This window comes from Oncorhynchus mykiss, chromosome 15 (assembly GCF_057628025.1).
Source record: "Oncorhynchus mykiss isolate SJ-2025 chromosome 15, ASM5762802v1, whole genome shotgun sequence".
Taxonomy (NCBI): Eukaryota; Metazoa; Chordata; class Actinopteri; order Salmoniformes; family Salmonidae; genus Oncorhynchus; species Oncorhynchus mykiss.
The window spans coordinates 84,363,063-84,386,283 of record NC_143036.1 but is presented as its reverse complement, the minus strand read 5'-3'; the positions used below and the strand labels follow the sequence as shown (position 1 = coordinate 84,386,283).

The 23,221-nt window shown below is 47.1% G+C and overlaps 2 protein-coding genes across 4 annotated transcripts in view; both read left to right on the top strand.

Annotated features, from left to right (window-relative positions):
* The window catches only part of fbxo7 (F-box protein 7), a 29,912-nt gene extending 16,687 nt beyond the window's left edge, over window positions 1-13,225 (top strand). Inside the window, exons 6-10 of one of the 2 annotated variants that reach the window (XM_090201427.1) lie at window positions 882-965; window positions 2,562-2,657; window positions 3,535-3,711; window positions 4,710-4,753; window positions 12,414-13,225. In XM_090201427.1, coding sequence (XP_090057553.1) covers window positions 882-965; window positions 2,562-2,657; window positions 3,535-3,711; window positions 4,710-4,753; window positions 12,414-12,731 — 719 coding nt within the window. In that variant the 3' untranslated portion in view covers window positions 12,732-13,225. The remainder of the gene's footprint in view (window positions 1-881; window positions 966-2,561; window positions 2,658-3,534; window positions 3,712-4,709; window positions 4,754-12,413) is intronic. The other variant, XM_090201428.1, reaches the window with a different exon arrangement.
* A 2,295-nt stretch (window positions 13,226-15,520) lies between these two features.
* Window positions 15,521-23,221, top strand: part of kiaa0930 — a 75,288-nt gene continuing 67,587 nt past the window's right edge. Inside the window, exons 1-2 of one of the 2 annotated variants that reach the window (XM_090201429.1) lie at window positions 15,521-15,966; window positions 16,082-16,478. In XM_090201429.1, the coding sequence (XP_090057555.1) occupies window positions 16,334-16,478 (145 nt within the window). In that variant the 5' untranslated portion in view covers window positions 15,521-15,966; window positions 16,082-16,333. The remainder of the gene's footprint in view (window positions 15,967-16,081; window positions 16,479-23,221) is intronic. The other variant, XM_090201431.1, reaches the window with a different exon arrangement.

Here is a 23,221-nt window from a genome sequence, read left to right as displayed (position 1 = left end):
CATCTGGAAGGGCCATAGGGCTCTATAGGGGGCCATCTGGAAGGACCATAGGGCTCTATAGGGGCCATCTGGAAGGGCTCTATAGGGGGCCATCTGGAAGGGCTCTATAGGGGGCCATCTGGAAGGGCTCTATAGGGGGCCATCTGGAAGGGCTCTATAGGGGGCCATCTGGAAGGACCGTAGGGCTCTATAGGGGGCCATCTGGAAGGACCGTAGGGCTCTATAGGGGGCCATCTGGAAGGGCTCTATAGGGGGCCATGTGGAAGGGCTCTATAGGGGGCCATGTGGAAGGGCTCTATAGGGGGTCATCTGGAAGGGCTCTATAGGGGGCCATCTGGGAGGGCTCTATAGGGGGCCATCTGGAAGGGCTCTATAGGGGGCCATGTGGAAGGGCTCTATAGGGGGCCATCTGGAAGGGCCATAGGGCTCTATAGGGGGCCATCTGGAAGGACCATAGGGCTCTATAGGGGCCATGTGGAAGGGCTCTATAGGGGGCCATCTGGAAGGGCTCTATAGGGGCCATCTGGAAGGGCTCTATAGGGGGCCATCTGGAAGGGCTCTATAGGGGGCCATCTGGAAGGGCTCTATAGGGGGCCATGTGGAAGGGCTCTATAGGGGGCCATCTGGAAGGGCCATAGGGCTCTATAGGGGGCCATCTGGAAGGACCATAGGGCTCTTTAGGGGCCATGTGGAAGGGCTCTATAGGGGCCATATGGAAGGCAGTCTCAGTGTTTGACATAGCTATATGTTTGATCCATCTCTGCTTATCATTATTGATTGGTCTCCCCCCTGATTGATTGGTATATTGTTTGATCCATCTCTGCTTATCATTATTGATTGGTCTCCCTCCTGATTGATCGGTATATTGCTCCCCTCTGCAGCCACCCTGAAGATGAACCAGCAGGTGGACACAGTGAGGAAACTGTCGCTGAAACCCTCTACCTATGTGACTGACCAGTGGACAGGTTAGTGTCTGTCTGGTGACTGACCAGTGGACAGGTTAGTGTGACTGACCAGTGGACAGGTTAGTGTGACTGACTAGTGGACAGGTTAGTGTGACTGACCAGTGGACAGGTTAGTGTGTCTGGTGACTGACCAGTGGACAGGTTAGTGTGTCTGGTGACTGACCAGTGGACAGGTTAGTGTGACTGACCAGTGGACAGGTTAGTGTGTCTGGTGACTGACCAGTGGACAGGTTAGTGTGACTGACCAGTGGACAGGTTGATGTGACTGACCATTGGACAGGTTAGTGTGACTGACCAGTGGACAGGTTAGTGTGACTGACCAGTGGACAGGTTGATGTGACTGACCATTGGACAGGTTAGTGTGACTGACCAGTGGACAGGTTAGTGTGACTGACCAGTGGACAGGTTGGTGTGACTGACCAGTGGACAGGTTGGTGTGACTGACCAGTGGACAGGTTGGTGTGACTGGTGACTGACCAGTGGACAGGTTAGTGTGTCTGGTGACTGACCAGTGGACAGGTTAGTGTGTCTGGTGACTGACCAGTGGACAGGTTAGTGTGACTGACCAGTGGACAGGTTAGTGTGTCTGGTGACTGACCAGTGGACAGGTTAGTGTGACTGACCAGTGGACAGGTTAGTGTGACTGACCAGTGGACAGGTTAGTGTGTCTGGTGACTGACCAGTGGACAGGTTAGTGTGTGTTAATCCTGTTCCAGGTGATGGTGTCTGTTCTGTCTGTTCTGTCCCAGGTGATAGTGTCTGTTCTGTCTGTTCTGTTCCAGGTGATAGTGTATGTTCTGTTCCAGGTGATAGTGTCTGTTCTGTTCCAGGTGATAGTGTCTGTTCTGTTCCAGGTGATAGTGTCTGTTCCGTTCCAGGTGATAGTGTCTGTTCCGTTCCAGGTGATGGTGTCTGTTCTGTCTGTTCTGTTCCAGGTGATAGTGTCTGTTCTGTTCCAGGTGATAGTGTCTGTTCCGTTCCAGGTGATGGTGTCTGTTCTGTCTGTTCTGTTCCAGGTGATAGTGTCTGTTCTGTTCCAGGTGATAGTGTCTGTACTGTTCCAGGCGATAGTGTATGTCCTGTTCCAGGTGATAGTGTATGTTCTGTTCCAGGTGATAGTGTCTGTTCTGTCTGTCCTGTTCCAAGTGATAGTGTCTGTTCTGTTCCAGGTTGATAGTGTCTGTTCTGTCTGTCCTGTTCCAAGTGATAGTGTCTGTTCTGTTCCAGGTGATAGTGTCTGTTCTGTTCCAGGTGATAGTGTCTGTTCTGTTCCAGGTGACAGTGTATGTTCTGTCTGTTCTGTTCCAGGTGATAGTGTCTGTCCTGTTCCAGGTGATAGTGTCTGTTCTGTTTGTCCTGTTCCAGGTGATCGTGTATGTTCTGTCTGTAATGTTCCAGGTGATAGTGTCTGTTCTGTCTGTTCTGTTCCAGGTGAGAGTGTCTGTTCTGTCTGTACTGTTCCAGGTGATAGTGTCTGTTCTGTCTGTTCTGTTTCAGGTGAGAGTGTCTGTTCTGTCTGTTCTGTTTCAGGTGAGAGTGTCTGTTCTGTCTGTACTGTTCCAGGTGACAGTGTCTGTTCTGTGTGTTGATCCACAGGTGAGAGTGCAGCGGCCGTCTACACAGAGCTGAGGAAGTTGTCCCGGGTCTTCAAAGACCAGCTGGTGTATCCTCTGATATCTTCAGCCAGAGAAGGTACTGGGATGTAGATATATATAGTACTGGGATGTAGATATATATAGTACTGGGATGTAGATATATATAGTACTGGGATGTGTATATATATATATAGTACTGGGATGAAGATATATAGTACTGGGATGTAGATATATAGTACTGTTATTAAATATATAGTACTGAGATGTAGATATATAGTACTGGGATGTATATATATATAGTGCTGTTATTAAATATATAGTACTGGGATGTAGATATATAGTAGCAGTGTTGTAACTCGGTCTCCCCCTGTTGTCTGGTGGTGGTATAACAGCCATGGCCCTGTCAACAGTGTTGTAACTCTGTCTCCCCCTGTTGTTTGGTGGTGGTATAACAGCCATGGCCCTGCCAGCAGTGTTGTAAACTCTCTGTCTCCCCCTGTTGTCTGGTGGTGGTATAACAGCCATGGCCCTGCCAGCAGTGTTGTAACCCTCTGTCTCCCCCTGTTGTCTGATGGTGGTATAACAGCCATGGCCCTGCCAGCAGTGTTGTAACTCTCTGTCTCCCCCTGCTGTCTGGTGGTGGTATAACAGCCATGGCCCTGCCAGCAGTGTTGTAACTCTCTGTCTCCCCCTGTTGTCTGATGGTGGTATAACAGCCATAGCCCTGCCAGCAGTGTTGTAACTCTCTGTCTCCCCCTGTTGTCTGATGGTGGTATAACAGCCATGGCCCTGCCAGCAGTGTTGTAACTCTCTGTCTCCCCCTGTTGTCTAGTGGTGGTATAACAGCCATGGCCCTGCCAACAGTGTTGTAACTCTGTCTCCCCCTGTTGTATGGTGGTGGTATAACAGCCATGGCCCTGCCAGCAGTGTTGTAACTCTCTGTCTCCCCCTGTTGTCTGGTGATGGTATAACAGCCATGGCCCTGCCAGCAGTGTTTGGCCTGCCAGTCCTTCCTCCAGAGCTGTTACTGAGGGTGCTGAGACTGCTGGATGTCTCCTCTCTCCTGGCCCTCTCCTCGGTCAACAGACACCTCCACCAGACCACCACAGACCCGGCCCTCTGGAGACACCTCTACCGCAGAGACTTCAGAGGTAGGACGAACGCACACACACACACACGGATATATTTATAAACGCACATAAAAGACAGGAGGTTTCTGGTCTGTCTCGGGGTCTCTGGTCTGTCTGGAGGGTCTCTGGCCTGTCTGGAGGTTTCTGGTCTGTCTCGGGGTCTCTGGTTTGTCTGGAGGTCTCTGGTCTGTCTGGAGGTCTCTGTTCTGTCTGGAGGTCTCTGGTCTGTCTCGGGGTCTCTGGTCTGTCTCGGGGTCTCTGGTCTGTCTCGGGGTCTCTGGTCTGTCTGGAGGTCTCTGGTTTGTCTGGAGGTCTCTGGTTTGTCTGGAGGTCTCTGGTCTGTCTGGAGGTCTCTGGTCTGTCTGGAGGTCTCTGGTTTGTCTGGAGGGTCTCTGGTTTGTCTGGAGGTCTCTGGTCTGTCTGGAGGTCTCTGGTTTGTCTGGAGGTCTCTGGTCTGTCTGGAGGACTCTGGCCTGTCTGGAGGGACTCTGGCCTGTCTGGAGGGACTCTGGCCTGTCTGGAGGGACTCTGGCCTGTCTGGAGGGACTCTGGCCTGTCTGGAGGGACTCTGGCCTGTCTGGAGGGACTCTGGTCTGTCTGGAGGGTCTCTGGTCTGTCTGGAGGGTCTCTGGTCTGTCTGGAGGGTCTCTGGTCTGTCTGGAGGGTCTCTGGTCTGTCTGGAGGTCTCTGGAGGTCTCTGGTCTGTCTGGAGGGTCTCTGGTCTGTCTGGAGGTCTCTGGTCTGTCTGGAGGGACTCTGGTCTGTCTGGAGGTCTCTGGTCTGTCTGGAGGTCTATCTGGAGGGTCTCTTTCCAGAGTGTCTGTTAAATGACATGTCGGTGTCTGTATTAAAGATATGTGAGTTCTGCTCTGACATGTAGAATCTAGGTCTGTTCTCCTGAGACGTCTGTATTATAGATATGTTAGATTCTACATGTCAGAGCAGAACTAAGTCTATTAAATATATGTTAGTTATTGAGTGCATATTGTGTAATGGAGATTGTTATTTGACTGTTGCAGACGGCCAGGACCACAGCAGAGCCAGAGACACTCAGTGGAGAGAGGTGAGTCAGGTCCCAGTATTCTCAGCTCTATTTATTCTATACATCATCCCTGGAATCAACCCACAGATAGTAAGTCTCTAGTCATTAGTGACTGTTTTTAGATATCAATAAAACTACAATCTGACGTCACTGAAACCCCAGCTACAATCTGACATCACTGAAACCCCAGCTACAATCTGACGTCACTGAAACCCCAGATACAATCTGACATCACTGAAACCCCAGCTACAATCTGACGTCACTGAAACCCCAGCTACAATCTGACATCACTGAAACCCCAGCTACAATCTGACGTCACTGAAACCCCAGCTACAATCTGACGTCACTGAAACCCCAGCTACAATCTGACATTAATAAAACCCCAGCTACAATCTGACATCACTGAAACCCCAGCTACAATCTGACGTCACTGAAACCCCAGCTACAATCTGACGTCACTGAAACCCCAGCTACAATCTGACATCACTGAAACCCCAGCTACAATCTGACGTCACTGAAACCCCAGCTACAATCTGACGTCACTGAAACCCCAGCTACAATCTGACATTAATAAAACCCCAGCTACAATCTGACATCACTGAAACCCCAGCTACAATCTGACGTCACTGAAACCCCAGCTACAATCTGACGTCACTGAAACCCCAGCTACAATCTGACATTAATAAAACCCCAGCTACAATCTGACGTCACTGAAACCCCAGCTACAATCTGACATCACTGAAACCCCAGCTACAATCTGACGTCACTGAAACCCCAGCTACAATCTGACGTCACTGAAACCCCAGCTACAATCTGACATTAATAAAACCCCAGCTACAATCTGACGTCACTGAAACCCCAGCTACAATCTGACATTAATAAAACCCCAGCTACAATCTGACGTCACTGAAACCCCAGCTACAATCTGACATCACTGAAACCCCAGCTACAATCTGACGTCACTGAAACCCCAGCTACAATCTGACATTAATAAAACCCCAGCTACAATCTGACGTCACTGAAACCCCAGCTACAATCTGACATCACTGAAACCCCAGCTACAATCTGACATCACTGAAACCCCAGCTACAATCTGACGTCACTGAACCCCCAGCTACAATCTGACGTCACTGAAACCCCAGCTACAATCTGACGTCACTGAAACCCCAGCTACAATCTGACATTAATAAAACCCCAGCTACAATCTGACATCACTGAAACCCCAGCTACAATCTGACATTAATAAAACCCCAGCTACAATCTGACGTCACTGAAACCCCAGCTACAATCTGACATCACTGAAACCCCAGCTACAATCTGACATCACTGAAACCCCAGCTACAATCTGACATCACTGAAACCCCAGCTACAATCTGACGTCACTGAAACCCCAGCTACAATCTGACGTCACTGAAACCCCAGCTACAATCTGACATTAATAAAACCCCAGCTACAATCTGACATCACTGAAACCCCAGCTACAATCTGACGTCACTGAAACCCCAGCTACAATCTGACATCACTGAAACCCCAGCTACAATCTGACGTCACTGAAACCCCAGCTACAATCTGACATTAATAAAACCCCAGCTACAATCTGACATTAATAAAACCCCAGCTACAATCTGACGTCACTGAAACCCCAGCTACAATCTGACATCACTGAAACCCCAGCTACAATCTGACGTCACTGAAACCCCAGCTACAATCTGACATTAATAAAACCCCAGCTACAATCTGACGTCACTGAAACCCCAGCTACAATCTGACATTAATAAAACCCCAGCTACAATCTGACATCACTGAAACCCCAGCTACAATCTGACGTCACTGAAACCCCAGCTACAATCTGACATTAATAAAACCCCAGCTACAATCTGACGTCACTGAAACCCCAGCTACAATCTGACATCACTGAAACCCCAGCTACAATCTGACATCACTGAAACCCCAGCTACAATCTGACATCACTGAAACCCCAGCTACAATCTGACGTCACTGAAACCCCAGCTACAATCTGACATTAATAAAACCCCAGCTACAATCTGACGTCACTGAAACCCCAGCTACAATCTGACGTCACTGAAACCCCAGCTACAATCTGACATTAATAAAACCCCAGCTACAATCTGACATCACTGAAACCCCAGCTACAATCTGACATTAATAAAACCCCAGCTACAATCTGACGTCACTGAAACCCCAGCTACAATCTGACATCACTGAAACCCCAGATACAATCTGACATTAATAACACCCCAGCTACAATCTGACGTCACTGAAACCCCAGCTACAATCTGACGTCACTGAAACCCCAGCTACAATCTGACGTCACTGAAACCCCAGCTACAATCTGACGTCACTGAAACCCCAGCTACAATCTGACGTCACTGAAACCCCAGATACAATCTGACATTAATAAAACCCCAGCTACAATCTGACGTCACTGAAACCCCAGCTACAATCTGACATTAATAAAACCCCAGCTACAATCTGACATTAATAAAACCCCAGCTACAATCTGACATGAATAAAACCCCAGCTACAATCTGACATTAATAAAATCCCAGCTACAATCTGACGTCACTGAAACCCCAGCTACAATCTGACATCACTGAAACCCCAGCTACAATCTGACGTCACTGAAACCCCAGCTACAATCTGACGTCACTGAAACCCCAGCTACAATCTGACATTAATAAAACCCCAGCTACAATCTGACGTCACTGAAACCCCAGATACAATCTGACGTCACTGAAACCCCAGCTACAATCTGACGTCACTGAAACCCCAGCTACAATCTGACATTAATAAAACCCCAGCTACAATCTGACGTCACTGAAACCCCAGCTACAATCTGACGTCACTGAAACCCCAGCTACAATCTGACGTCACTGAAACCCCAGCTACAATCTGACATTAATAAAACCCCAGCTACAATCTGACGTCACTGAAACCCCAGCTACAATCTGACATTAATAAAACCCCAGCTACAATCTGACATTAATAAAACCCCAGCTACAATCTGACGTCACTGAAACCCCAGCTACAATCTGACATCACTGAAACCCCAGCTACAATCTGACGTCACTGAAACCCCAGCTACAATCTGACATTAATAAAACCCCAGCTACAATCTGACGTCACTGAAACCCCAGCTACAATCTGACGTCACTGAAACCCCAGCTACAATCTGACATCACTGAAACCCCAGCTACAATCTGACGTCACTGAAACCCCAGCTACAATCTGACATCACTGAAACCCCAGCTACAATCTGACATCACTGAAACCCCAGCTACAATCTGACATCACTGAAACCCCAGCTACAATCTGACGTCACTGAAACCCCAGCTACAATCTGACATTAATAAAACCCCAGCTACAATCTGACGTCACTGAAACCCCAGCTACAATCTGACGTCACTGAAACCCCAGCTACAATCTGACATTAATAAAACCCCAGCTACAATCTGACATCACTGAAACCCCAGCTACAATCTGACATTAATAAAACCCCAGCTACAATCTGACGTCACTGAAACCCCAGCTACAATCTGACATCACTGAAACCCCAGATACAATCTGACATTAATAACACCCCAGCTACAATCTGACGTCACTGAAACCCCAGCTACAATCTGACGTCACTGAAACCCCAGCTACAATCTGACGTCACTGAAACCCCAGCTACAATCTGACGTCACTGAAACCCCAGCTACAATCTGACGTCACTGAAACCCCAGATACAATCTGACATTAATAAAACCCCAGCTACAATCTGACGTCACTGAAACCCCAGCTACAATCTGACATTAATAAAACCCCAGCTACAATCTGACATTAATAAAACCCCAGCTACAATCTGACATGAATAAAACCCCAGCTACAATCTGACATTAATAAAATCCCAGCTACAATCTGACGTCACTGAAACCCCAGCTACAATCTGACATCACTGAAACCCCAGCTACAATCTGACGTCACTGAAACCCCAGCTACAATCTGACGTCACTGAAACCCCAGCTACAATCTGACATTAATAAAACCCCAGCTACAATCTGACGTCACTGAAACCCCAGATACAATCTGACGTCACTGAAACCCCAGCTACAATCTGACGTCACTGAAACCCCAGCTACAATCTGACATTAATAAAACCCCAGCTACAATCTGACGTCACTGAAACCCCAGCTACAATCTGACGTCACTGAAACCCCAGCTACAATCTGACGTCACTGAAACCCCAGCTACAATCTGACATTAATAAAACCCCAGCTACAATCTGACGTCACTGAAACCCCAGCTACAATCTGACATTAATAAAACCCCAGCTACAATCTGACATTAATAAAACCCCAGCTACAATCTGACGTCACTGAAACCCCAGCTACAATCTGACATCACTGAAACCCCAGCTACAATCTGACGTCACTGAAACCCCAGCTACAATCTGACATTAATAAAACCCCAGCTACAATCTGACGTCACTGAAACCCCAGCTACAATCTGACGTCACTGAAACCCCAGCTACAATCTGACATCACTGAAACCCCAGCTACAATCTGACGTCACTGAAACCCCAGCTACAATCTGACATTAATAAAACCCCAGCTACAATCTGACGTCACTGAAACCCCAGCTACAATCTGACGTCACTGAAACCCCAGCTACAATCTGACATCACTGAAACCCCAGCTACAATCTGACATCACTGAAACCCCAGCTACAATCTGACATCACTGAAACCCCAGCTACAATCTGACATTAATAAAACCCCAGCTACAATCTGACGTCACTGAAACCCCAGCTACAATCTGACGTCACTGAAACCCCAGCTACAATCTGACATTAATAAAACCCCAGCTACAATCTGACATCACTGAAACCCCAGCTACAATCTGACATTAATAAAACCCCAGCTACAATCTGACGTCACTGAAACCCCAGCTACAATCTGACGTCACTGAAACCCCAGCTACAATCTGACATTAATAAAACCCCAGCTACAATCTGACGTCACTGAAACCCCAGCTACAATCTGACGTCACTGAAACCCCAGCTACAATCTGACATCACTGAAACCCCAGCTACAATCTGACGTCACTGAAACCCCAGCTACAATCTGACATCACTGAAACCCCAGCTACAATCTGACATCACTGAAACCCCAGCTACAATCTGACATTAATAAAACCCCAGCTACAATCTGACATCACTGAAACCCCAGCTACAATCTGACGTCACTGAAACCCCAGCTACAATCTGACATTAATAAAACCCCAGCTACAATCTGACGTCACTGAAACCCCAGCTACAATCTGACGTCACTGAAACCCCAGCTACAATCTGACGTCACTGAAACCCCAGATACAATCTGACATTAATAAAACCCCAGCTACAATCTGACATCGGCGAAACCCCAGCTACAATCTGACATCACTGAAATCCCAGCTACAATCTGACATCACTGAAACCCCAGCTACAATCTGACATTAATAAAACCCCAGCTACAATCTGACGTCACTGAAACCCCAGCTACAATCTGACGTCACTGAAACCCCAGCTACAATCTGACGTCACTGAAACCCCAGATACAATCTGACATTAATAAAACCCCAGCTACAATCTGACATCGGCGAAACCCCAGCTACAATCTGACATCACTGAAACCCCAGCTACAATCTGACATCACTGAAATCCCAGCTACAATCTGACGTCACTGAAACCCCAGCTACAATCTGACATCACTGAAACCCCGGCTGACATCAGAGTAACATGCTGTCTCATCAGTATCTGTTCCTGTTTACAACAGATGGATATAGATTCTATAGATACAACACATATCAACATCGGATCTGGTCTATAGTAGTGTACTATATTGGGCATAGGGCTCTGGTCTAAAGTAGTGCACTATATAGGGAATAGGGCCCTGGTCTAAAGTAGTGTACTATATAGGGAATAGGGCTCTGGTCTAAAGTAGTGCACTATATAGGGAATAGGGCTCTAGTCTAAAGTAGTGCACTATATAGGGAATAGGGCTCTGGTCTATAGTAGTGCACTATATAGGGAATAGGGCTCTGGTCTATAGTAGTGTACTATATAGGGAATAGGGCTCTGGTCTATAGTAGTGCACTATATAGGGAATAGGACTCTGGGCTATAGTAGTGTACTATATAGGGAATAGGGCCCTGGTCTAAAGTAGTGCACTATATAGGGAATAGGACTCTGGTCTATAGTAGTGTACTATATAGGGAATAGGGCTCTGGCCTAAAGTAGTGCACTACATAGGGAATAGGTCTCTGGTCTAAAGTAGTGCAATATATAGGGAATAGGGTTCTGGTCTAAAGTAGTGCACTATATAGGGAATAGGGCTCTGGTCTAAAGTAGTGCACTATATAGGGAATAGGGCCCTGGTCTAAAGTAGTGTACTATATAGGGCTCTGGTCTAAAGTAGTGCACTATATAGGGAATAGGCCTCTGGTCTATAGTAGTGCACTATATAGGGAATAGGGCCCTGGTCTATAGTAGTGCACTATATAGGGAATAGGGCCCTGGTCTATAGTAGCGCACTATATAGGGAATAGGGCTCTGGTCTAAAGTAGTGTACTATATAGGGAATAGGGCTCTGGTCTAAAGTAGTGCACTATATAGGGAATAGGGCTCAGGTCTAAAGTAGTGTACTATATAGGGAATAGGGCTCTGGTCTAAAGTAGTGCACTATATAGGGAATAGGGCCCTGGTCTATAGTAGTGCACTATATAGGGAGTAGGGTTCTCTGGTGTCGTTTAGGACTCAGACACTGTCTAACTCTCTTGTATCATTTAGGACTCAGACACTGTCTAACTCTCTGGTATCATTTAGGACACTGTCTAACTCTCTGGTATCGTTTAGGACTCAGCCACTGTCTAACTCTCTGGTATCATTTAGGACTCAGACACTGTCTAACTCTCTGGTATCATTTAGGACTCAGACACTGTCTAACTCTCTGGTATCATTTAGGACTCAGACACTGTCTAACTCTCTGGTATCGTTTAGGACTCAGCCACTGTCTAACTCTCTGGTATCATTTAGGACTCAGCCACTGTCTAACTCTCTGGTATCATTTAGGACTCAGACACTGTCTAACTCTCTGGTATCATTTAGGACTCAGACACTGTCTAACTCTCTGGTATCATTTAGGACACTGTCTAACTCTCTGGTATCGTTTAGGACTCAGCCACTGTCTAACTCTCTGGTATCATTTAGGACTCAGACACTGTCTAACTCTCTGGTATCATTTAGGACTCAGACACTGTCTAACTCTCTGGTATCATTTAGGACTCAGACACTGTCTAACTCTCTGGTATCGTTTAGGACTCAGACACTGTCTAACTCTCTGGTATCATTTAGGACACTGTCTAACTCTCTGGTATCGTTTAGGACTCAGCCACTGTCTAACTCTCTGGTATCATTTAGGACTCAGACACTGTCTAACTCTCTGGTATCATTTAGGACTCAGACACTGTCTAACTCTCTGGTATCATTTAGGACTCAGACACTGTCTAACTCTCTGGTATCATTTAGGACTCAGACACTGTCTAACTCTCTGGTATCATTTAGGACTCAGACACTGTCTAACTCTCTGGTATCATTTAGGACTCAGACACTGTCTAACTCTCTGGTATCGTTTTAATTTCAGCTCTACAAGAAGAAGTACAAGTGGAGGAGAGAAGCAGCCAGTTACCGGCACCACATGCCCCGTTACCACCCTGTCCCCCCACCGCTCTACCCCCTCCACCCCCTCCCCAACAACCCCTTCCCCTTCTACCCGCCTGGCATCATCGGTGGGGAGTACGACCAGAGACCTGGCATCCCCGGTGGTATTCTGCCCCGCCCCCGCTACGACCCTATTGGTCCGCTCCCGGGTCACGATCCCACAGCAGGAGGGCTGATTGGACGAAGGGGGCTGAGACCTGCTGGGAACCGGCCGGCTGACATCAGAAGAGGGTTCATATGACCTCCCTGACCAGTGACCTCTAGTGGTGGTGTAGGAGTATGACCACCACACAGAGAAGCTTAAATAAAACAGAGATGTTGAAGACTGACTGATTAGCCTACCTTAAATAAGGTGCTATAGTCACAGATAAATGGCGTTGTTCGGTCTATAAACACTAACCCTCACCCAGCCTGCTTATTATCCCCTAAACCTCATCCAGGTGTTTTTTATAAACCTATCCTTGACCCAGAATCAGCTTTTAATAGCTCATGTTCTCCTGTGTGTGTTTAGTAAGTGATGAGGTCAGATCATACCGATCTGCTATCTTCATTTGATCTCTCTGTTGGAAATGTAAAGTTTTCCCGTGAGAAACCGGTCAAATTTAAGATAGTAGATCTGTAAGGGTGCCTGGGGGATTGAGGTGGCCGTTTCGATCTTCCACCATTCACTATGAAGACATTTTGTACTTGTTTCCTCGCAGACGAAAAGCTGTAAATAAAATGAGAAAATGGCAATCGACTGGTTTTTAGCTGTGGTCATATTTGAGCCCTCAGTCTGTCTCTGAAATCCAGACTGTTCAGGGACGATTCAATAGTCATGTACACTGAGCTACAATATAAACACAACATGTAAAGTGTCTCTATGTTTTATGAGATGAAATAAAAGATCCCGGGAATGTTTCATACGCACAAAAATGTCTCAAAAACACAACTTTGTTTACATCACTGCTGGTGAGCATTTCTCCTTTGCCAAGATAATCCATCCACCTGACAGGTGAGGCATATCAAGAAGCTGATTAAACAGCACGATCATTACACAGGTGCACCTTGTTCTGTGGGCAATAAAAAGTCTGCTCTAAAATGTGCAGTTTTGTTGCACAATGCCATGACACAGATGTCTCAAGTTTGGCATTCTGACTGCAGGAATGTCCACCAGAGCTGTTGAATGTTAATTTCTCTACCATAAGCCGCCTCCAAAGTCGTTTTTGAGAATTTGGAAGTAAGTACAACCGGGCCTCACAACCGAAGACGGCGTGTTGATGAGCGGTTTTCTGATGTCAACGTTGTGAACAGTGTGCCCCATGGTGGCGGTGGGGTTATGGGTAGGCATAAGTTACGGACAACAGACACAATTGCATTTTATCTATGGCAATTTGTTGGGACTCTGCTGGGACTCTGCTGTTGGGACTCTGCTGTTGGGACTCTGCTGTTGGTACTCTGTTGGGACTCTGCTGTTGGTACTCTGTTGGGACTCTGCTGTTGGTACTCTGCTGTTGGGACTCTGCTGTTGGGACTCTGCTGTAGGGACTCTGCTGTAGGGACTCTGCTGTTGGGACTCTGCTGTTGGGACTCTGCTGTTGGGACACTGCTGTTGGGACTCTGCTGTTGGGACTCTGCTGTTGGTACAGCTTTATTTAGGCCCTAACAGTTTGTGGGCTCCGTTTGTCACCGTCACAGTGCAATGAATGCACTACACTGTATTCAAAATGACATCCAATTGCCTTTATAGTGCACTAGTTTTTACCAGAGTTCTGGTCGAAAGTAGTGCACTAGCTTTTTCCAGAGTTCTGGTTGAAAGTAGTGCACTAGCTTTTACCAGAGTTCTGGTCAAAAGTAGTGCACTATAAAGGAAATAGGTTGCCATTTAGAAGGTGTATAAATAGGTCTAGTGTTTCTCCTGTGAGAGGAGAGAGCTGTTGTGGAGCAAGTCTGTATCCTGTTAATTGAGCAGTCTGTATCCTGTTTATTGAGCAGTCTGTATCCTGTTTATTGAGCAGTCTGTATCCTGTTTATTGAGCAGTCTGTATCCTGGTTATTGAGCAGTCTGTATCCTGTTTATTGAGCAGTCTGTATCCTGTTTATTGAGCAGTCTGTAGTCTGGTTTATTGAGCAGTCTGTAGACTGGTTTATTGAGCAGTCTGTATCCTGTTTATTGAGCAGTCTGTAGTCTGGTTTATTGAGCAGTCTGTATCCTGTTTATTGAGCAGTCTGTATCCTGTTTATTGAGCAGTCTGTATCCTGTTTATTGAGCAGTCTGTATCCTGTTTATTGAGCAGTCTGTAGTCTGGTTTATTGAGCAGTCTGTATCCTGTTTATTGAGCAGTCTGTATCCTGTTTATTGAGCAGTCTGTATCCTGTTTATTGAGCAGTCTGTATCCTGTTTATTGAGCAGTCTGTAGTCTGGTTTATTGAGCAGTCTGTATCCTGTTTATTGAGCAGTCTGTATCCTGTTTATTGAGCAGTCTGCAGTCTGGTTTATTGAGCAGTCTGTATCCTGTTTATTGAGCAGTCTGTATCCTGTTTATTGAGCAGTCTGCAGTCTGGTTTATTGAGCAGTCTGTAGTCTGGTTTATTGTGGCCTAGGATAGAAATGACATCATCTTTTTTCTTTGCAACAATGACATCAGAGGGGGCTCACATGATTGGCTGTTCGATGCCAGCGACTCGGAGACACTTTTACAGCCACTGCGAGCCATGGGCCAATGACAAGCTGGAAACGGCAGAGAGCCTACAGAACATGAGATGAGCTGGGAGCGATGGTCGCTCCGTCTCTCACATAGAGATAGATAGAGGACTCATCTTTATACCGGTGTCATTATAGCGTCTGTGACAACATGGGAAGCTCCATTGAGGCTACAACCCATAGGAATCCTCAACCAACTGACTACTTTCAACTGTCAGAAGCATGGTGAAAACCTTCAATGTCGCTGCCCATGCCTAAAATCGCCATTTGGACACTAGAGGCCTCTAGCATTCTCTATGGTCTCACATTAATAATTGAGTCAATCTACAACATGATTTTTATCGGCCATTCTTCATCATATCGTGCGATAAACGCGGAACCAGGCTATTTATGGAAGATTGACATGAACTAATGCCTTGGCTTGTGCAGTAGTAGGCCTAGATATAAATTATGACATTAGAAAACGGACAGATGGGTTTGTAGCCTACTGTACTGGATGTGCTGTAATTGACAGTTGTTGATTGTCTGGAGAAAAAAAATAATAAACACTTATAAATAATTGCATCTAGAACTTGGAGGAATCCTGAAAACGGAGAAAAAAAACGTCTCGTACCAATTCCGTCATCTTCGGAGATCACCGGGAGCTCGCACCGAATATCCGCTGCCCCGCCTCCCCTCCCCTCTTCCCGTCAGCTCGAGACCAACGGAAACATCATAGGCCTGTCCGGCTGATCCACACGCGGGAAACGTATCTAGGAGACATATATACATTTGATTTGTTACAACGTGCCTGGTATTTGACTGTTTGCTAGAATGGAAATGTTCACCTAAAATATCCATTTATGAGAAATCGACGTAAATGGTCACTTCTCCTTTAAATGTTCTCTGTTGTTCTGCATAATATCCAGGAAGTGTGAGAGCATTCCTCCCCAGCTGATCCAGAGAGCCAGACGGAAGTCTCCTACTCAGAGGCTTTAACAGTCAGCGGTGACCAGACAAGGGGACCGTGTTATTGGTAAATATCGTCTGGAATAAATCCCGTGGATTATCCGTGGGTGGTTTTAGTGGAGACACGGCCCGGTATCCCCATCGCCTCTGTCTTTCCCCCGGTCGGTCGGGTGGATCTGCCGTGGTGGGACTGTCATGAGCCCGGGCTGGGAATGGCATCCTCTCCCAGTGTTTGTAAGAAGGTCGGGCCGGTGGAGGAGGAGAACGGAGAACCGGATCATTCTCTACAAGAGATGTTGAAGGCGATAGCCGACGAACGGAACCGTCTTACTGTCAGACAAGAAACTAGTGGACTTGGTGAGTAGAGGTTTACAATTTGCACTGTTGAATTGATTAGATCGGTGGCCTATCGCGTCTTGCAATATCACCAACAAATAGCTTGTTTGGTTACACGCTTCATGCTCATCCGGTTATGTGACTTTGTGACTGTAATTTGTAAGGGACAAACTCTCAAACCCTTGTTATTACCTGTAGAGTTTAAAGCAGTCAAACCTATATTTCCCCGCGGTTGGTTGCTTGTGAACCCGCCTACAAATTCCGACTGTTTTAACGTTTTAGAAACGTCGATCATCGCTTGCGAAACGGTTGCTGGTATATCAGCGCGAGAGAATCTTTCTATTGTAAAGACACTTACTGGAGCAGTTTAGCACAGATCCGGTTGAGGAACTACACTTCTTCCCCGGTGATGTTTACCCACAGGTGTTCTGGGGATGCGACATGTAAAGTGTTGGTCCCTTGTTTTAATGAGCTGAAATAACAGATCCCAGAAATGTTCCAGACAGCACAAAAAGTTATTCAAATGTTGTGCTCCAATTTGTTTATATTCCTGTTAGTGAGCATTTCTCCATTACCAAGATATTCCATCCACCTGACAGGCGTGGCCTATCAAGAAGCTGATTAAACAGCATGATCATTACACAGGTGCACCTTGTGCTGGGGGACAATAAAAGTCCACTCAACTGTGAAGTTTTGTCAAACAACACAATGCCACAGATATCTACATTTTTGAGGGAGAGTGCAATTGGCATGCTGACTACAGGAATGTCCATCAGAGCTGTTGCCAACTAATTAAATGTCAATTCCTCTACCATAAGCTGCTTCCAAAGTCATTTTAGAGAATTTAGCAGTACGTCCAAACGGTCTCACAACCACAGACCACATGTAACCACGCCAGCCCAGGACCTCCACATCCGGCTTCTTCATCTGCGGGATTGTCTGAGGTGGAGGAGGGTGAGGGGTGCTGAGGAATATTTCTGTCTGTAATAAAGCCCTTTTGTTGGGGGAATAACTCATTCTGATTGGCTGGGCCTGGCTCCCCAATGGGTGGGCCTAGCTCCTAAGTGGATGAGCCTATCCCCTCCCCTGCCCGGTCATGTGAAATCCACAGACTAGGGCCTCATTTATTTATTTCAATGGACTGATTTTCCTTATATGAAATGTAACTCAGTAAAATCGTTCACTGTAGCTACGGCTGCCCAGTTTCTGAAACTAGCTACATCATAACACTGTAGCTACCTCTATCCAGTCTCTGAAACTAGCTACATCATAACACTGTAGCTACCTCTATCCAGTCTCTGAAACTAGCTACATCATAACACTGTAGCTACCTCTATCCAGTCTCTGAAACTAGCTACATCATTACACTGTAGCTACCTCTATCCAGTCTCTGAAACTAGCTACATCATTACACTGTAGCTACCTCTATCCAGTCTCTGAAACTAGCTACATCATTACACTGTAGCTACCTCTATCCAGTCTCTGAAACTAGCTACATCATAACACTGTAGCTACCTCTATCCAGTCTCTGAAACTAGCTACATCATAACACTGTAGCTGCCTCTATCCAGTCTCTGAAACTAGCTACATCATTACACTGTAGCTACCTCTATCCAGTCTCTGAAACTAGCTACATCATAACACTGTAGCTACCTCTATCCAGTCTCTGAAACTAGCTACAGCATAACACTGTAGCTACCTCTATCCAGTCTCTGAAACTAGCTACAGCATAACACTGTAGCTACCTCTATCCAGTCTCTGAAACTAGCGACATCATAACACTGTAGCTACCTCTATCCTGTCTCTGAAACTAGCTACAGCATAACACTGTAGCTACCTCTATCCAGTCTCTGAAACTAGCTACATCATAACACTGTAGCTACGTCTATCCAGTCTCTGAAACTAGCTACAGCATAACACTGTAGCTACCTCTATCCAGTCTCTGAAACTAGCTACATCATAACACTGTAGCTACGTCTATCCAGTCTCTGAAACTAGCTACAGCATAACACTGTAGCTACGTCTATCCAGTCTCTGAAACAAATGCCAATGCTTCATGGCTTTAGACAAGGCTGTCTGTGTATCATAGTGCACTGACCATTGGACTGATGAGGAATCAGGTGGCCTCAATGGTCCTAAACAGTCGGCTATAGTGTTGAACAACTTGTGATATCCATGTGAATATTATTGCATCCCCAGGCCACCAGACTTGATATCTGGGTGTTCAACTTTGGCATCAGGAAGTTATTTTTGGACCTTTTTTGAAAACCACATGATAGAAACATTTTAAAAATTGATGTTTCAGGCGATACCACAGCAACCGTAGGGAACTTGGCTCATGGATAGAAACAACATCAGTAACTGTGTTTTCTTTCTTCTCAATGTTTCTGTACCACGGCTGCCTCCTGAACGAGTCCATTCTCATTGTAATGTCACCCACAGCTGCACACCTGCCTGAAGGCTCATTATCATATGAAAAACCCTTAGAGATGAGCTCCGGCGAGGTTATTCATGAATAAAAATGAACCCAAATCGTACATTTTTTAAAAGCAGCCAGAAAGCAGCTGGTGTGGAAACAAAACGGGTGTGTTCATTAGTGCGCATTGAAGAAAAACAGAAACGTTGCACAATTCCAGGTCGGTCCCTCGACGTTTCAGCACCTCTGTTTCCGTTTGCCTCCTAGTGGTTACACGCCACGCTCGTCAACGGGCCTTTAGTTGGCGATGAGGCACGAGGGGGGTGTGGTATATGGCCGATATACCACGGCTAAGGGCTGTTCTTAGGCACATCCATGTAGTGCTGTTCAAGATAACACATTCCTGTAAAAATGAGCCTTTTGTAATGAGCAGCAGGTGTGTTCTACTGTCAGTTCTGTGAATACTGAGGGTACAGTATTTTTTTAATTTAACATTTTATTTAACTAGGCAAGTCAGTTAAGAACAAATTCTTATTTACAATGACGGCCTACCGGGGGAACAGTGCCTGTTCAGGGGGCAGAACGACAGATTTTTACCTTGTCAACTCGGGGATTCGATCGATTCAGCAACCTTTCGGGTTACTGGCCCAACTCTCTAACCACTAGGTTACCTGCCTCCCCCCTGTATGACCATCTAAATATAGTCTCTGGTATCCCAATGTGGACTGAAGACCGGATTATCTCTCTCTGAGTGTCAAGGTGAATGTGAACGCAACATCTAGGCTCGTCTACAAAAAGTCCTTGGTTCAACAGCGTAATCTGAGGGAGAACCTCAGAACACTAATCTGCATTCTACACTAGAAACGTGGTGATTTTGCCAAGCGTTTGTTTGTCTCTCAGTAGTGGTATTGTTCTGTCAGGGACGTGTCATCTGTATTCCGTTCTCAGCATGACGTCGCCGCAGAGCGCTGGGCCTTGTGTCAATATGATGTCACCACAGAGTGCTGGGTCTCCTTGTGTCAATGTCTTTCTCTCGTTCTCGATCTGTCTTTCTCTGAGGCATTTTACACATCTAATCAATAGCTCTGTTACTGTTATCACTGAAGGATTAGGATGGATGGACATTTTAAAATATAATGACTAGTTGAACGGCAGCATAAATAGCCAGTGTCCGGGACAAGGTACCACGTCTGGTGAACTGGTCAAGGCTCGGTAGCCGCAGGCAGAACAGCAGAGACTGGATCAGCAGCACGACCAGGTGGACTGGAGACTGGGTACAGCCAGGAGTCATCAGACCAGGTAGTCATGAGGGAGGGTCTTAGGGCTCAGGTCCGTCTGAAGGGGAGAGGGAGAGAGATGGGAGAATTAGAGGGAGCATATCTAAGATCACACAGGACACCAGATAAGACAGACTGACCCTCGCCCCCCAGCACATAGACTGTTGCAGCATACAGTGGGGCAAAAAAGTATTTAGTCAGCCACCAATTGTGCAAGTTCTCCCACTTAAAAAGATGAGAGAGGCCTGTAATTTTCATCATAGGTACACTTCAACTATGACAGACAAAATTAGGAAAAAAATCCAGAAAATCACATTGTAGGATTTTTTATAAATTTATTTGCAAATTATGGTGGAAAATAAGTATTTGATCACCTACAAACAAGCAAGATTTCTGACTCTCACAGACCTGTAACTTCTTCTTTAAGAGGCTCCTCTGTCCTCCACTCATTACCTGTATTAATGGCACCTGTTTGAACTTGTTATCAGTATAAAAGACACCTGTCCACAACCTCACAGTCACACTCCAAACTCCACAATGGCCAAGACCAAAGAGCTGTCCAAAGGACCCCATCTTTTTAAGTGGGAGAACTTTGGCACAATTGGTGGCTGACTAAATACTTTTTTGCCCCACTGTATATACTGGAGACTGAGATGGGGGAGCGGACACTGTGGCCCTGCCTGGTGAGTAGTGCAGAACCCTTTTCTATGTGGGATTTAAAAACAGGAACAGCATCATCCGCTGTGAAAGCTTTCCCTCTGACCACGGCTTTCCAAAGGTTATTAAAGGATAGAGACGACCAAGGTGTTGACACCATTTTTGTTGTTGATTGGCTTCCACATGTTGTTCTGTGGGGACCTGCTCGGGGCCCTGCTCGGCTGTGATGTGGAGTCTGTAACAGTCAGATGCAGGATGGTTTGAGGACTCTACTGTCTCTGTCTCTATAGGACCCTGGTCCCCTGTATCATAATGCTGTATATCTCTATAGGACCCTGGTCCCCTGTATCAGAATGCTGTATGTCTCTATAGGATCCTGGTCCCCTGTATCAGAATGCTGTATGGCTCCTATGGGCGCAGCCAAACAGATGGATTTTGGTTTGTGATCTGTGCGCGTGTGGAGTGGGTCTAATTTGGCAAACATGTCTCCCGTCAAGACTTCAACTCATCTGATCTTTATTTGTTTGTGAAAATAGATGGACACGTCATCTCTGCTGTCCCTCAACGTAGAACTCCCATTGAGGAAGCTTTTGGATATCACAGATCCAGATCAACGGGCCGGTTGGCCACGGCCCTCTGACTCCCTGCCCCACTACCCATTCCTCTACTGTAGTTACTGATGGCCCTCTGACTCCCTGTCCCACTACCCAGTCCTCTACTCTAGTTACTGATGGCCCTATCACTCCCTGCCCCACTACCCAGTCCTCTACTCTAGTTACTGATGGCCACGGCCCTATGACTCCCTGTCCCGCTACCCAGTCCTCTACTCTAGTTACTGATGGCCCTATGACTCCCTGTCCCGCTACCCAGTCCTCTACTCTAGTTACTGATGGCCCTATGACTCCCTGTCCCGCTACCCAGTCCTCTACTCTAGTTACTGATGGCCACGGCCCTATGACTCCCTGCCCCACTACCCAGTCATCTACTCTAGTTACTGATGGCCCTATCACTCCCTGCCCCACTACCCAGTCCTCTACTCTAGTTACTGATGGCCACGGCCCTATGACTCCCTGTCCCGCTACCCAGTCCTCTACTCTAGTTACTGATGGCCCTATGACTCCCTGTCCCGCTACCCAGTCCTCTACTCTAGTTACTGATGGCCCTCTGACTCCCTGTCCCGCTACCCAGTCCTCTACTCTAGTTACTGATGGCCCTATGACTCCCTGTCCCGCTACCCAGTCCTCTACTCTAGTTACTGATGGCCACGGCCCTATGACTCCCTGCCCCACTACCCAGTCCTCTACGCTAGTTACTGATGGCCCTATGACTCCCTGTCCCGCTACCCAGTCCTCTACTCTAGTTACTGACGGCCACGGCCCTCTGACTATGACTCCCTGCCCCACTACCCAGCCCTCTACTCTAGTTACTGATGGCCCTATGACTCCCTGCCCCACTACCCAGCCCTCTACTCTAGTTACTGATGGCCCTATGACTCCCTGCCCCACTACCCAGCCCTCTACTCTAGTTACTGATGGCCCTATGACTCCCTGTCCCACTACCCAGTCCTCTACTCTAGTTACTGATGGCCCTATGACTCCCTGCCCCACTCCCCAGCCCTCTACTCTAGTTACTGATGGCCCTATGACTCTGACTCCCTGCCCCACTACCCAGTCCTCTACTGTAGTTACTGATGGCCCTATGACTCCCTGCCCCACTACCCAGCCCTCTACTCTAGTTACTGATGGCCCTCTGACTCCCTGCCCCACTACCCAGTTCTCTACTCTAGTTACTGATGGCCCTCTGACTCCCTGCCCCACTACCCAGCCCTCTACTCTAGTCACTGATGGCCCTCTGACTCCCTGCCCCACTACCCAGCCCTCTACTCTAGTTACTGATGGCCACGGCCCTATGACTCCCTGCCCCACTACCCAGTCCTCTACTCTAGTTACTGATGGCCCTCTGACTCCCTGCCCCACTACCCAGCCCTCTACTCTAGTTACTGATGGCCACGGCCCTATGACTCCCTGCCCCACTACCCAGTCCTCTACTCTAGTTACTGACGGCCACGGCCCTATGACTCCCTGCCCCACTACCCAGCCCTCTACTATAGTTACTGATGGCCCTATGACTCCCTGTCCCACTACCCAGTCCTCTACTATAGTTACTGATGGCCCTATGACTCCCTGTCCCACTACCCAGTCCTCTACTGTAGTTACTGATGGCCCTATGACTCCCTGCCCCACTACCCAGTCCTCTACTGTAGTTACTGATGGCCCTATGACTCCCTGCCCCACTACCCAGTCCTCTACTCTAGTTACTGATGGCCCTCTGACTCCCTGTCCCACTACCCAGTCCTCAACTCTAGTTACTGATGGCCCTATGACTCCCTGCCCCACTACCCAGCCCTCTACTCT